General features: G+C 38.5%; 1 protein-coding gene across 1 annotated transcript in view; it reads left to right on the plus strand.

Moving 5' to 3' along the window:
- Positions 1–16,816, plus strand: part of LOC109413972 (protein lethal(3)malignant blood neoplasm 1) — a 48,407-nt gene that overhangs the window by 17,342 nt on the left and 14,249 nt on the right. The window contains exon 2 of the mRNA XM_019687705.3: positions 14,319–14,439. Coding sequence (XP_019543250.3) covers positions 14,319–14,439 — 121 coding nt within the window. The remainder of the gene's footprint in view (positions 1–14,318; positions 14,440–16,816) is intronic.

Consider the following 16,816-nt stretch of genomic DNA (forward strand, 5'->3'; position numbering starts at 1 on the left):
ATTTTCTTGTGTTCTGGACCAACGAATGATCGTTGCTTGCGCATTTTCAGTAAGATTGAAGTGCAGCAGCATATTTAAAAAAAATAGAAGCACCAACAACAGTTAAAAATTGCCAAACTTCGACTAGAAACCTTACCTTGACCGAACCTCAGTAAAGCTTAACTTCGGAGAAATTCTACTGAATGGCGATAATCTGAAGTTTTACGAAAGTCAGACCAACTGTAAAGTTATTTCAATGAAAATGTAAATAAAAAACTATGTATGAAGGATATGACAAAAAATTTCAAGAGGATTTAAAATTGCCACTGTATCTTCAAAAACTTCGCCCAAATTGTATGTTTTTTGTTTATTTCTTGAATGTGTAAAAGAATACCTAAAACCTTTTGCATGGACTCAAACTGGTTGAACATTATTATAAGAAACTTGGAAACTTCTCTCAACATTCTTTAAACTAAGAGTTTATTAAAGATGAATATTTGGGCATCTTAATCTTACTTAGACTTTTTCAAACTTCAAAGGGAGCAGTATAAGTTAAAAAACAATATTTTGTCTCAAGATTGAGTGCTACGTAACGTAAGTTTGTCAAAACCTATGAAAGTGATAAAATGTTTCCAAATTTTAGTATTTTATGAAAATACGTGCTGGTGGGTCGCCAAACTCTATAAAAATCCAAAGTGGGTCGCAATCTGAAAAAGTTTGAGAACCCCTGATGTAGATGAAAACTTGGCATATCTAAATGTAATGTTGAAATCAGATAGCGTTCTTATTATTATTATTCCCAAGCAACACACATGTTATATAAAAGTTTTATATAACATGTGTGTTGCTTGGGAATAATAATAATAAGAACGCTATCTGATTTCAACATTACATTTAGATATGCCAAGTTTTCATCTACATCAGGGGTTCTCAAACTTTTTCAGATTGCGACCCACTTTGGATTTTTATAGAGTTTGGCGACCCACCAGCACGTATTTTCATAAAATACTAAAATTTGGAAACATTTTATCACTTTCATAGGTTTTGACAAACTTACGTTACGTAGCACTCAATCTTAAGACAAAATATTGTTTTTTAACTTATACTGCTCCCTTTGAAGTTTGAAAAAGTCTAAGTAAGATTAAGATGCCCAAATATTCATCTTTAATAAACTCTTAGTTTAAAGAATGTTGAGAGAAGTTTCCAAGTTTCTTATAATAATGTTCAACCAGTTTGAGTCCATGCAACAGGTTTTAGGTATTCTTTTACACATTCAAGAAATAAACAAAAAACATACAATTTGGGCGAAGTTTTTGAAGATACAGTGGCAATTTTAAATCCTCTTGAAATTTTTTGTCATATCCTTCATACATAGTTTTTTATTTACATTTTCATTGAAATAACTTTACAGTTGGTCTGACTTTCGTAAAACTTCAGATTATCGCCATTCAGTAGAATTTCTCCGAAGTTAAGCTTTACTGAGGTTCGGTCAAGGTAAGGTTTCTAGTCGAAGTTTGGCAATTTTTAACTGTTGTTGGTGCTTCTATTTTTTTTAAATATGCTGCTGCACTTCAATCTTACTGAAAATGCGCAAGCAACGATCATTCGTTGGTCCAGAACACAAGAAAATAAAATATTACCCTAATCTTAAACTTTCTGATTGAAAATTCATAGATTCATAATTGATTTTGGAACGCAGACAATCGCTTCAATATTCAATATACTCCAGAGTAACACTTTTAATACAAAAATTTGAATAGATTTAATTAGAAACCGTATTTCTAGATAAAAACTCTGCCAATTCTCCAAGGGAGAATTTGTAAATTAGAAAATGGCTAGCAATATCATTTGACATAAGTTTTTTTTAAGACATTTATAACAATATTGCCCAAGCCTTCGCGACCCACCAAAAATCAGTCCGCGACCCACCAGTGGGTCGCGACCCATAGTTTGAGAAACGCTGACCTAAAGCAAACCTCTGGTGGCTCGTGGAATGTCAGGTGGCATTCGCACCAGCCCACCTTTATTCTCCCTACTTCAACGCACTTTTTAACGTCCGCCACAGATAGCTGAACCAAAGCTATCTGTGTCCCTGCTGGCCCCTTCCGTAGCCTAACGGCTGCGGCGGCCACTTGCACATCGCACTGTTGCCGCAGTGCTGTGACGAGCTCTTCCACTTCGGTGATCTCGTCTGTCTTTGACCTTCAGCTGCCGTAATTCTGCAAAGTGACGTAAGTGCCATTCTAAATGTCGAAATTTTTTGGTACATAATATTTAATATCTGGTGTAAAAATAACACTGTGTTATGCCTGCTGTATTAGAATGCAAGATCTAGTCGCAATCTATCATCTATGGAAAGAAACTTAGAGGATGAGCAAGAGTTTTATGCATAATAACCAAAAAATGCGCCAAAACTATCAATGTCGCTTACGTCACTTTGCAGAATTACGGCAGTTCAGAGTCGCCTCATATGTGGGAGCCCTTACCTCTACTCCCTCACCAAGGACCTCTTCTGCCAGCCTCTTGTAGGCGGCGCCCTTGTGATCCTTCTCGTGCTTCAGCTCCAGGATCATTTTGCCCGTACGAGTACGTCTAATACTGCGTACGTCGGCTCCCAGACCCTCAAGCTTGGCGTCGCTTCACATCGCCTTCAAGACGTCCGAGTACTTGGACTGTTCCGTCTTGATGACGTCGCCTTTCTCGCGCTTGGTACGTACCTTCCTGCGCCTTGGTGTGGCGTCCTGCACTTCTAGCGGCGGATTCGTGTTCCTCTTCTTCCGCTCAACCTTAGTTCAATGATGGTCCTCCCCTTGGTTCGCCCTACTCTGCGGATGCTGAGGGCCCACCAACAGTCGGAACCCCTTGTACCCATCGTTCCGGGATGGGGCAGCCTTTTCAGGTCCACTCTTCCCAGCTTTCCGGGAACCCTGGCTGGGGTCCGACTTTCCGGCATTGTTGCCGACCTTCGGGGTAATAATACGCCTGGCTTTGCGAGCGCCGCCGGACAGCTCCTCACCGACTGCTGCCTCGCCCGCTTCTGCGAGTGCTTGACACACTTGTCACGAGCATTCGCATCAGCCACGTTAATCGGACTACCTGGGAAGCAGAAGGCCGCCGTTTGGGTAAACTTTGGCACTTTCCCAAGCAACACACATGTTATATAAAAGTTACGGCAGCGCAAGTTTTGGTTGTATAGAAGTTTATTTAACGTTATTTAAACACAATGTTTAAATTACGTCAAATAAACTTATATACAACCAAAACTTGCGCTGTCGTAACTCTATTATAACATGTGTGTTGCTTGGGTTCTCTTTCACCGGTTCCGCCGCTAAGTCGATACAAGGCCGTTTTCAGGTCAATGCTTATATTCGACTTAGTGGACGCTCAGTCGATGATTTTGCCAAGCTTCCGCTAAACCACCTCTATTGCGGGCCGTCCTTTGTTCTATTGGCAGACAGCCCTCAGCAGCCGCGCTCCGTCCATTATCTCCGCCGGCTGGCTTGCCGAGGAGTGGACTGGAGCTCCCACGCTTGTGCTGCGTACGCAGCTACCCACGCCTGACTCCTCACTTCTCCTTGTCGGAGACCCCATCAACCCGCTCCTTCCGAAGGGGTTGATCGCACCACTACTTCCTACACCTCCAACATCGCTCTGGAAGGTGTGATGCGGCATGCCGAGCTCAACAGCCGGGGAACGATTTTCACAAAATCCGGTCAATTTGTGTGCTTTGCGGACGACATGGACATTTTCGCCAGAACATTTGGAACGGTGACAGAACTGTACACCCGCCTGAAACGCGAAGCAGCAAAGGCCATACTGGTGGTCCAAAACAAAGTACATGCTGGTAGGTGGAACCGAGCACGACCGGATCCGTCTGGTCAGTAATGTAACGATAAACGAGGATACCTTCGAGATGGTGGAGGGATTCGTCTACCTCGGATCCTTACTGACGGCTGACAACAATGTGAGTCGTGAAACTCGAAGGCGGATGTCGGGCGTACCACGGGGTCCAGAAGAATCTGCGGCCTAAGAATATTCACCCACGGACCAAATGGATCATGTACAAAACGTAGTAATGTAACGATAAACGAGGATACCTTCGAGATGATGGAGGAATTCGTCTACCTTGGATCCTTACTGACGGCTGACAACAATGTGAGTCGTGAAACTCGAAGGCGGATGTCGGGCGTACCACGGGGTCCAGAAGAATCTGCGGCCTAAGAATATTCACCCACGGACCAAATGGATCATGTACAAAACGTAGTAATGTAACGATAAACGAGGATACCTTCGAGATGATGGAGGAATTCGTCTACCTTGGATCCTTACTGACGGCTGACAACAATGTGAGTCGTGAAACTCGAAGGCGGATGTCGGGCGTACCACGGGGTCCAGAAGAATCTGCGGCCTAAGAATATTCACCCACGGACCAAATGGATCATGTACAAAACGCTAATAAGACCGATGGTCCTCTACGGACACGAGACATGGATCATGCTCGAGGGAGACCTGCAAACACTCGGAGTTTTCGAGCGACGCGTGCTAAGGACGATCTTCGGCGGTGTGCATGGGAGTGGATTCTGGAGTACATAGAAGAATGAACCATGAGCTCGCTGCACTTAACGGCGAACTTAGCACCCTTAAGGTGCAAAGATACGGTGGGCAACGCATGTTGCAAGAATTCTGGATAACAACCCTGCAAAGTTGGTGTTTGCTACTGATCCGGTTGGTATAAGAAGGCGTGGAGCGCAGAGACCACGATAGGCGGACCAGGTGGAGCGTGACCTGGCGAGCATTTCCAGGTTTGCGTCAATGTTATAATGCGTAGGGTTTATGCCTTAAATATATGAAAAACACGTCATGAATACATCTAAGGTGTCCAAACTCCTTGGAATTCAGTCCTATTAGATCTATGTAAGTTGTATGTATCGATATACACGTACAGAAATTGTGATCTATTGATGTTATTTTTAGTTAAGGCATATGTTTTGAAGAGTGTTGTGGAAATCAGTTTAACTATTTTGAGTATCCGTATCAAATTCTAGGTTGTCCGAAAACTTCATGAAATGTAGGTACAGAATCTACAAGCGAAACTAATGCTCTACGAGTGATTACTCTAAACGCCACAGACCAATGACCCTTCTAACAAGTAATTGCAGTATCGTATTGATCTTGCAAGATGGAATACAAGCCTTTTTATCTCTAAAGAGAGTTACTAAGAGCATGAAAATTTTGTTCTTTGGGTTTACACCATCAAAATCACAAATCGTAATTAATTTGCAATGTTTACATTTAAACTGATACAAGAATGTTGAAATATCATAAATGTCATTTCGAGCTGTCAAAAAACTGATCTCATTAATCGAGGGGCATAAAAAATTAAATGATCCAACAGTAGATCCCAATTCGTAAAAAAGGCTTTGCTAAGAGATTCTAGACCCGATTTAGATTCTACTATGATTAATCTACCGAGAAAAGCGGCCATGACGGTCAAATGTTTCCTCAGAGGTATTTTATGGACAATAGAGTGAATTTATATTGTAATAACTCAATCGATACACTATGCCCAGGGAGTCGAGAAAATTTTCCCGACCGGAACGGAAATCGAACCCGCCGACTCCGGTGATCCATAGCCTTCCTTAACCACTAGGCTAACTGGGAGACCCAGGGATTCTTAAGAAAGACATAGACGCAGTCCCGAAGCGAAACTTTTAAAGTGGCATCATTTAATAGTTTTACAATCAACTGGAGACTTTTAGTGGCTACGCAGTCTTTATTCTTAAAACGGCTTTATTGTTTACCCAACGTTTCGGCACTTAGGGATGGTGCCTTAATCAGGGGGAAAATAATGTTCTCGTTTTGTCTCTAGTGTTTCGGCTAACTTCAACTGTCCTGATTTTAGTAAAAATTCCACGTAGTTTCACCAAGTGTTACTCAGTCATGTACCAAAAAACTAAAATCAGGTTAGCTAAAGTTAGCCGAAACACTAGAGACAAAACGAGAACAATATTTTCCCCCTGATGAAGGCACCATCCCTAAGTGCCGAAACATTGAGTAAACAATATACCCGTTTTAAGAATAAAAACTGCGTAGCCACTAAAAGTTTCCAGTTAAAGTAACAGTCGTTCCCTTAAAAGCAATTTACAATCAACTTTACTTCGTCTGATATGTCATTCGAAAGTTTTATGAGTAAACGTTTAGAAACTAGGGTAAGAAATCAAAATTTGAACTACTCAAAATGTAATCTTAATTTGAACTATTTTGAAATTCATTGAAATGACGTACATTTTGGGCAAATATTGTCCCGAAAAAGATGTATAACAGTTTTCCGTAATATAATCTGGCAACATAAGCTTTAAAAGCATTGGAAAAAGCGTTTTCGCCATCGCAAACAAGCAATTGAAAAATCACTGTGATTTCACCTATTTCCCCCCAGAGAAAGCCCATTTTCGGTGCACCCATACAGCTCATGCATTGCATCACAAGTAATAAGTGAATACGTCAAATGAAAGCTTATTTATCGTAGAATCGACCAACCGAATAATATTCCGCATTATTTGTCATAAAATTATCAAATTTAAGTGATTCTTACTTGGAGAATGTTATCTTAAGTTGAACCATTTGTAATCTAAATTTGAACTAGTAAACGGGGGTGAGCTTCTAGTGTTGGCCTGTAGATTGCGCTAGTGGTTGCTTTATTTACTCTTGGGGTATGAAAAATTCCAAATTTAGTTTTCAAATTCCTAAAGAATTTCGAACATTCTGAGTTGAGATTCCACTGCCTAATGAAAAATAGGTATGATAATTAGCAGATTCATGTGATTTTTAATTGTTTAGCATGGAATTGGCTGTTTTGTGAGTTGCTCGAGCTGCTGCCGCCAGTAGTTCAAATTAAGATTAAAATTGGTTCAAATTATGATTACGATGGTTCAAATTAAGATTAAAATCATTGTTGATGAAGAATCGAATATTTCAATGAAATTCGGTGCAAATACAAACTTTTTACCATTTAACAGAAAGCTTATACCCGTGACTTTCATGTGCATACGATTTTGCCATAGTAAATTATTTCCATGTGGGAGAAAAAAATCACTTAAAATTTGCACTGCTTCAGAAAGCCGCAATTTGGTTCAAATTTTGATTACCTACCCTACTCCAAAAGTTCAACATTTTATATTAAAGCCGAAGATAAGCAAAGCAAAGATAACCGTACACATCGTAGTTGCTACTCCGTTATTGACCAGAACAATCAAAGTTGCACAGAGCCAATGAATGGTGCTTGGGACTAGCTACACACTCTCAATGTACACAATTCGAGAGTTCAAAATTTAAAATTCAATAACGGCGCCGGCCACGTCCTTACGGTCATCGAGAAGGGAGAAGGAATGTTAGTTCGATAACCGTTGTTACTATAAACCGTGGAATCCACAGCATCCCCACAGTTGTCTCGGGAAGGAGTACTTGTTAGTAGGGTAGGGTAAGGTGTGGATCCTGGAGCCACCCTTGGCAGGTGATATGATTTACTAGCTTTATGAAATACACTACACGGTCCTCGTCCCGATCATGACTTACCTGGTCGCGACAACAAGGGTAACGCACACACGTCAACGATCGTTCCATATCAAACGCGTCAGCGTATTAATCGCTTACACGACCGTGAAAACCGACCCTCTCATGAACGAAGTTATCGCATTCAATACTCGCGTCCCCATCTTACAGAGAAAACCGACCGAAAATAGTCACGCGTTTCCCATAGTATTGAACTTAGAGTATACGGAGAATAAACATTCAAGCCCAGACAGCTATTTTCGAATTATGCATCCCACTATGAGCAGTCCCATGTGTAACCTGTGATCGACAGCCGTTGAGGCTATTAAGGCGAAACTGGAAGCATTTTCTCATTTTTTGGTTTTTGATTTTTCATTAAAAAAAAACGAAGCAATATTTTTAATATCGGTTTCTCTGCACATGTAGAGCATGGATCAAGGATCCATGGATCCAAGTTTTCCATTTTTGCAGAAACCATTTTTTTGTGAAATTTTATTCAAAAATCGTTTTTGCAAAAACGAAAAACATTTTCCACCACGAAAAAAAAATCAGGAGATACCTTGATCCATACTCTACATGTGAACGAAAACCGATTTTGAAAATATTGCTTCGTTATTTTATAAAAAATCAATATCCAAAAAGTGAGGAAATGGATCCAGTTTCGCCTTAAGCCAATTATTCCAAATTTGCATAATGATTGTTGTGAACTGCAAATCCTTTCCTGATACTACAGACTCCAGGAGTCCCCATGAAAACGCATTGGCGAAATTACCCCAACTTCCTATAGTATGTAAAGAAAAAAATCAGAATGATCTCACCCAATTCCATGTCGTTGGATGACCGCAACCATTCTTCGACTTCAACAATCTTCTGCAATACTGCCCACTACCAAGTGTGCATCTACCTTTATCACTTCACGAGGAAGGACAATCTGCACCTGCCCCAAACACGTGCCACCCCTCACTTTTTCCTTCGAACAATGCAACCCGACCGAGATTTTCATCGCAACCGCCACAAACACACGTCACTTTTCGTTTTTTTTTTCCGCCGAACAAAGCAACCCGATCGAGATCCCCTTCGCAACTGCCCCAATCACGCGTTATTTTTCCAGTGCGCATCACTCTAAATACCATGGATAAAGTAGAAAACTGCAAGCGGCACAAATGCAAACAGTTCGCTATAGTAGAATCTATATTAAAGCCGAAGATAAGCGAAGATGAACAATTCATTTTTTTCCAAAAAAAAAAAATACAATAGTCTCATTCTGCTGCAAATATCTCGATAAGCATACGGACAAGCAAAATAATATTCTAGGGTTTACTGGTCCAAGTGGTCTACTTTTAACTACCGTACCTAAATTCCAAGTTAAATAATAGTTATTTATGTAACGAGTTGCAAAAAGTTGATTTTTTCAGCACGAGTCGTACATTTATCCAACGAGGCTTTTATGCAATGACTTTTTCATAATGCAACCCATTTGAGTTGCATAACGTTCATAATGCAACTCAAATGAGTTGCATTATGAACATTATACAACTATTTTTCATTATGCAACTCATTTCAGTTGCATAATGAACCAGTTCGGAAAAAAATGGCCATTATGATACCAAAATGAGTTATATAAAATGTAAATTATGATACTGAATTGCATAAAGTCAATTTTTAATTTTTGGCCTCCTGAATTCCTATTACAAGTTTCATTTTTGTGTTAAATGTGCTATTTCAACTTGTAAATATTCCCCTAGTATTAATGCACATTCATAGGGCTCTGACAGAATAGAGGCCCGCAATCCTATTTCGATTGCCAACATTCAGGCCATTTCGGGCCGTGATTAAGCACTAGAGATGTAAACCTTTCCCTGGCACAGACTTCAAGTTATAGAACTCTAGTGATGAAACCCGAATAGGGATGTCCCCCTAGGATTAGAAATTCCTTGACCAAAACTCAAGCTATGAAAGCAACTAATGCTGCGAACGAAAGGCAACCTGCCAGAGAAAATACAATTATAGGATTGACTGATGGGCCAATAACATTAATGAAACCTCGTCATCCTGTCATCGGAAATCGTTATCCAATAGGGTAACAGGGCTAAATATATGTTTTGTGTTGTGTTTGTCCAAGTGTGATGTCCTAATTTATTACGCATTTGTAGTGTTCCACCACAATATGTTATATTTTAATATGCGTTTGTTTGTAGTGCTTCATTATTTTTCGTAATAAATGGCGCCCAACAACATTTATGAAACCTCGTCTTCCTGTCATGGGGAATCCAATTGGGTAACAGGGCAAAATATATGTTCTGTGTTGTGCATGTCCAAATGTGTTGTCATAGTTCATAACGCATTTGTAAGGTTCCACTACAATATGGTATATTTTAATATGCATTTGTAGTGCTTCATTATTTTTCGTAATATTCCCTTAGTGCGAGGATGGAGAGTGGCAGCCACAAATCGAGTATTGTGGCGAACTTTTGTTAATTCAGTTTTATCTTAAATTTGATGTAATAGGGTCTTGTACCATTTGGGCAGGTGTACCTATTTTGGGCACTTGCCGCTATAACTAAGTCAATTTCAAACCGATTGATTTAAATTTTTGTATGGAGTTAGATACTGTACGTGCCCAACTCTGTACAAAAATTCAAACCAATTGGTTTGAAATTGACTTAGTTATAGCGGCGAATGCCCAAAATAGGTACACCTGCCCAAATGGTACAAGACCCTACTCAGAGTTTGAAATTTTCATTTTCAATGAGCGGAATCAACGTGAGTTTTAAAAATGCTCAACTGAGGGATCAAAATAAAATTCATTTTGGTGAATGATTTGAGAAATAAAACTAGACCATTACTCCCGATTTAACTTACAGTCACCGCAAAACATGGGTATAGTAATTGATTGGAATACTTATTATCTTTTCCATTTGTTCATTAAGTCGAATTTCGCGTTTGTTGATAGAAATTGATTATTTTACGATGTGCAAGAAAATACTCATGACAGGGAATTGAATGAAAAAGAGAGGCATTCAGCTGACAATGAATGTGACGAAACACGAATGAAAAAATGAGAATGTCAATTTTCATTTTGAATCTTCGAATTTTTTACACTCTGTTAATACTAAATAAATGAAATGAATTGCTTGAATACAAATGCACCAGTCCAAATAAAACCTATAGGGGGCATCCATAAAGTATGTCACGCTTAGAGGGGAGAGGGGGGGTTCTGATAAGTGTGACAAGCAATGTATTAAGTATAGGAAAAACACGTACGAAGTGGGAGGAGGGGGGACTAGAATACCCATTTTGAGCGTGACGTAATGGATGCCCCCATAATAAAAAATGGTCACGTTGGTGTCTTCTGCGAAAATGTTTTTCGTGTCATGAAGAATTAATTTGCTGAAGCGACTAACATGATTTGACTTCTGCATTTTAAGCTATATATATATATATATATATATATATATATATATATATATATATATATATATATATATATATATATATATATATATATATATATATATATATATATATATATATATATATATATATATATATATATATATATATATATATATATATATATTTAATGTCAAAATTCAACCTTTCTGTAAGTTTTGTATTAATATTTATCACCGAATTTTTTTCAATAGTTTCTGAAATGCTTTGTAGTTCGTCACAGAAAAATGGAAACAATTGGTTGAGAAATAACTCAGATATGGAAACCAAAGTGAATTAGTTTGTATGGGAAAACGGCTTTGATGCATTATTTTATTGTCCGATACTGTATAGCATGTGACGCAAAGATACTCTATGCTAAGTTCCTGGATCGACAGGGAATCGAACCTGTCACCCCCGGCATGGTCATGCTTGATACCTACGCCTTTACAGGTGTTGCTTCCCGATCAGAAAGACATAACAAAATTATAACTGGTGGAAATATTATTTCAAAGATAATTTCATAACAGAATTAGCTGATTTTATTTTTGTCTGTATTAACGGGATTTTTATTCCTAGGCTAGTTCATCTCGGGACCCACGCTTTACTCCCTTCCGAACCTTCCGAACCCACATTTTGTGAGTATGTCGGGAGTGGGATGCGATCCCAGATCCTCGGCGTGATAGGCTTGTGCTCTAACTACCACACCAGGTCCGATTTGTGTTAAAATAACAAAATATATAACAATAATTGGCCTATCCATATCACTATTATAATAGTGATGATACAATTTAAATTTATTGTTTATTTCGTATTCGATAACATCGCACAACCTTCAAGCAGTTTCTGTAATCATATTTGATTATGCAACGCTACTCTGTATGGCAAGTATGACTACTTTTACAAGTATAGATCTGAAGTTCTAAGCTCAAAGTTAGTTTGGGTGTTCTACATTATTCAAATAATGTCAATGAGTGGCTTCCGAGTTTCCAAGAGATTTCCGGATTACAACATATTATGCAATGTTAAAATTTGAGATAAAACGAGCAAAATAATTTCTGTTAAATTCGGAGCACTGCTTTTCATAAGAAAAGTTCTTCAAAGACGAATGAGACAGACTTAAAAGACACGTCCGACCCCCCTCCCAGTTAAAATTCAGACATTCAGACAGTTGGAGTGAGAAATTTCTCACTCCATCGCTAACAGTAATTTAGAACCGTTGGCAATTAGGTAAACGTTGTAAAACAAAATATGTTAATGGTCAAGGTCGACCGAAATAATGCTGTCTGCATATTGATCAAGGGGCTAATTTTCCGCTCTTCCAACTATCGATGCTCATTCTTGGAACGTTCGGGCTTTAAAATTTTATGGTTTGCTAAGCGTGCCACTGAATTTACACAAGATTCTAAAACACGAGAGAATCTTATTCCGTATGCTAATTTTAGCTCCCGAAGCCGTTGAAACCGCCTTCTCGCTTAGCAATCGTTTCGCAGGTGCTTGATCTGCTTTTCTATTCATCTGGTCCACATTCGTATTCAATGGCCACAGGCATTTGCTCATTTGCAAATATTATGTCATTTCAGTTCTAACTGAGTTATTGACCGAACATGCGTATCGGGTTGTTTGACACACAAAGTGATCAATTTATTGAGTGTTCTAATTTATGGTCGGAAACGGTGCTCCCAGATTTGAACGATAGCCGTGTCGTCGTTGGAAATGCATCATTGTAGGCGGAAGATCGTTCATAAAAGAAACAGTAACGTTGCGATTTCTAGAATCTCGTGTAAAGTGCCGGCACAGGTGCCTGAGGTACAGTCAGATTCACTACATCAAGCGGATATAAATGAAGTGATAAAGGTGTCATTCAGCTTTCAATGGTGAGTGTCATCGAGTGTCGCTGGGAACTGGAAAGAAATTCATTGCTCAACTAGCTAGAACCGGCGCTCGCAGCTCATTGTCGTTGTGCACCACCAACGATCAATATTAATGGAGTGTACATAAGGTTCAAGAGGTACATCAATTGAACTGTCACAGGAATCCGTCGGTAAGGCTCAATCGCATGAAAGGCAAATAAAGAAACGATTAACGACTTTTATTGAACAAACATGGAATAAGAAGAGTCGCTTGTGCGAGAGGGACAGAGTGTTTACATTGTATTGTGTATGTCTATCTGTTTTGATAAACTAGCTACGTACCTGCGATCAATGAAAGGGCAGAGAAGGAAGATGCTAATGTGGCGCCAGGTTGATTGATTACCTGCGGTCATGGGTTATTGAGATTTTTTTGAAGCAGTGACATTGATTTTATCCGTAGGGTATTAATAAGTTAACATTTATGTAGCAAGCATAATCAGCTACAAGTACCTGAACCAGACACTTCCAGCCTTCGATTTCCTTGAGAATATTCGAATTCGCTCCGTTTTGCCATTTACTTATAATCGATAATGATGAAATCACGTCCAAAAATGTCATTTGCTAACGAGGCTCCCGGAAAACATCGAGCAAAAGCTAGCCAACCGATTGAATCGAACCATGTAAGATTTGCAACTGCATTGCACACAAAATACGTGATTGTTCAATCAAGATATGCTCCGGCTAAGGTAGCACCGCGCTGCACATGGACTAAGATCCAGCCGAACAGCTACTTCATCGCTTGTTTCGTGATAAGGCGCGGGTTCAAGCATGCATGTAGTTAGCAGATTTGTACTAGCCAAGTTTTTGCCACGCAAAAGTGATAATTGTTTTCACAAGCATAAATTACATCGTCTCTTTGAACATAAATATCAACAACAAAAAAGTGACATTTATGTATGTACCAACAGACCGTTTGAATCACAGAACAAAGAATGGAAGACTCCGTTGAGTGTTTTAGCATTTATATGCTTTTTTGTGTGTGATGCATTTTTGCAAGTTTCAAAATATGAGAAATCGAATCTCAGGAATTCTGCACATTCTCGTATAAGCGAAAACCTGAAATTTAACATTTCATTGTTGCATTCCTTAGTTTCTACAAAATTTGCATCGTAATGCAGTTGCAGATTAGATGCATATTCCTGAAATTTATTAACATGACATTTTTATCGCTTTCAAAAATTTGAACCCAAACCACAACAAACCATTATCCACACCTTCCCCATTATTAAAAGACCATATTATGCACATTTTATTCCATAAAACTGTCACTCTCACCCGGTCCATCACCATTTGTCACATCTCCCGCCGACGCTTTTATGACCATGTCCCGTCTCCCGGTGTGGTGTCGGGATGACTCGTCAACCCCAAAGAATCAAACACGTTCCCCTCAGACTGCCCGACTGCGCAAATCTAAACTTTATTATTATTATCATTTTCTCTCTGCAGATTCACATCGTTCTGCTGGTGTCACTGGTCCGGGCGGCGTCCAAATATTACGATGGTCCCATCCGGCCGTACGAATTCGGTTTCAACATCGAAGGTCATCAACATCGGAAAGAATCGAAAGGTAGGTAAACCAGCCGCCAAGCCGCGCCGAGCCGGGCTGACTAGGGGCCATGGCCCATCCCATGCGAGGAGTCGATTAGAATAGCCTCGAACGGCTGATGTCATGGACGTCGGCGTCGTCGTCATCGATGTGCGCAGGTCGCTAAATTTGGACAGGCTTCTTATCATGTTTCATGTGTGCTTTGGAAAGCTATATTCACTCAGGGGCATGAGGTTAATGATTATGGTTGTGACATTAGATTCCGGACGTCAAAATGTAAATGCCTAAATCGGTTAACCTCTGTGGTGCATATCTGTATTTGTTGATATCCAGTTTCCATTTCATTCACATTTTACCAAAGTTTTGCCAGCTATTGTTGATTGCCACTATCTTCTTCTCATATGCTCATCGTAGTATTGCTTTTACCTTTCAATCAAAACAGTGCGTCCCTTCCCACATCCAAATATTTCGTTCAGAGCGTTAATGATTAATCATAAATTTAATCATGATTAATGATTAATGATTAAGATTAATCAAAATCATTAATCATAATCACAAAAAAATCTCATTTAATCATTAATCATTAATCTTAATCACACTGTTTTTGCAATCAAATCATTAATCAGTAATCATAATCATAAGAAAAAATATTAATCAATCATTAATCATTCATCACCAAAAATGATTCATCATATAAAATATATGATCCAAATTAAGTTGGTTCAAATGCTGTTCTAGATAATATAATTTATGATTCTTTTTTCAAAAATCTCCCGGACAGAGTTATTTTTTACTTTTGAAACTTCAAAAACATGTTAAACAATAAATACATTTTAATCATTTCCAGTTTTTTGTGATTGATTAATCATGATTAATCATGATTTTTAATCAATGAGTCATTTTTAATCATTAATCATAATCAATAATCACAGATCAAACCAATTTTAATCATTAATCATAATCTTTAATCATCCTAGAAATCAAATTAATCATTAATCATAATCAATAATCACCAAAATTGGAATTTCAATCATCAATGATTAATCATGATAATTTTTTTTGTTAATCATGAACGCTCTGATTCGTTGCTTTCTACATGCTGTTCGAGACTGTTCTTTACCAATTGATCATTGCTGTATTCATTTATCTAAAGAATGTCATAGATACGTTGTGTATTAAGATGATACGTTTTTGTAATTAAAAATCCTCTATTGATTTTGAAGCACTCATCCAAATAACTTTGAAATGTAGATTAGATCTTCCTTAAGAAATTGAGCATCAGAGGCCGTTCTTAAACCACGTAGACTTCTTAGGGGGTGTGGGGTTTGGCCAAAATCTACGCTCCATAAAAATTAAAAAAAAAATGTATGGACAAAAGTCTACGAGGTTTTGGTTCTAAGATGACAAAATTTGATCTACGTGATTTATGAACAGCCCCTCAGTTATCAATGTGTTTTCCTATCTTTAGCATATCTTCCAAATAAAACATCCACATCACTCCAGTCCAGCGTTTCTTGAACTCAAACTATTCCAGAAGTTTTTCTTTGGGATTTCTGCGATACAGGTATTCTTCGATATAACGTACCCTCGATGTAGCGTACCCTCGATATAGCGAATTCGATATAACGTACATTTTGCTTCGATATAACGTACACCATTGAAAAACTTCATTTTTTTTCCAGTAATAACCACCAGATAATCTACGAAATCACTCAAATCAATGCTGTGTTGCAGCATTAGCCTTGTTACCCAAAATTATCCCAATTTGGGGAAAAAATTTTTGCACGTTATATCGAAGCACAAAAAACGAAATGAGTTTTTCGTGAAACCCATGTTTTTCATTATTGTTTTTGTTAATTTCACCGAAATCATTATTTAGGGTTAATTTCACGCCAAATACATCAATACTAGCATAAAAAAATATAAAAAAATGTCTGCTTCCATATAACGTACACTTCGATATAACGTACAAAGAGAAAAGTTTTTTGTACGTAATATCGAAGAGTAGGGTATCGGGATGCTTCGTTGGCATAGTCATCCCCTCGTTCGGCCTATCTCAACGTAAACCAAAAACTCAAACAAACACGCATTACTGGATATCGGAAAAGCTATGCGCCAAACAACTGTAACATTTCGTCACTTTGTTTAGCTTTTGTAGACGCCATGATTCTTCGGTTTAGTGGGTAGTCTATACACATGATCATAAATGGCATGATTCTGGTACATTTCGAACAGACTTTTCAATAACTGAACATTTGATGCGACGGTCAAAGACGCTATTTTGAACATGTGTATTTGTTTTCAACGAATAATAACTATTTTACAAATTGAATGTGGGCCGAATATTGAGGACATTTTTTTTCAATATGTACCCAAATCTTGGCCCATCAGTAAAGTG

The sequence above is a fragment of the Aedes albopictus genome, chromosome 2 (genome assembly GCF_035046485.1).
Source record: "Aedes albopictus strain Foshan chromosome 2, AalbF5, whole genome shotgun sequence".
NCBI classification, from domain to species: domain Eukaryota; kingdom Metazoa; phylum Arthropoda; class Insecta; order Diptera; family Culicidae; genus Aedes; species Aedes albopictus.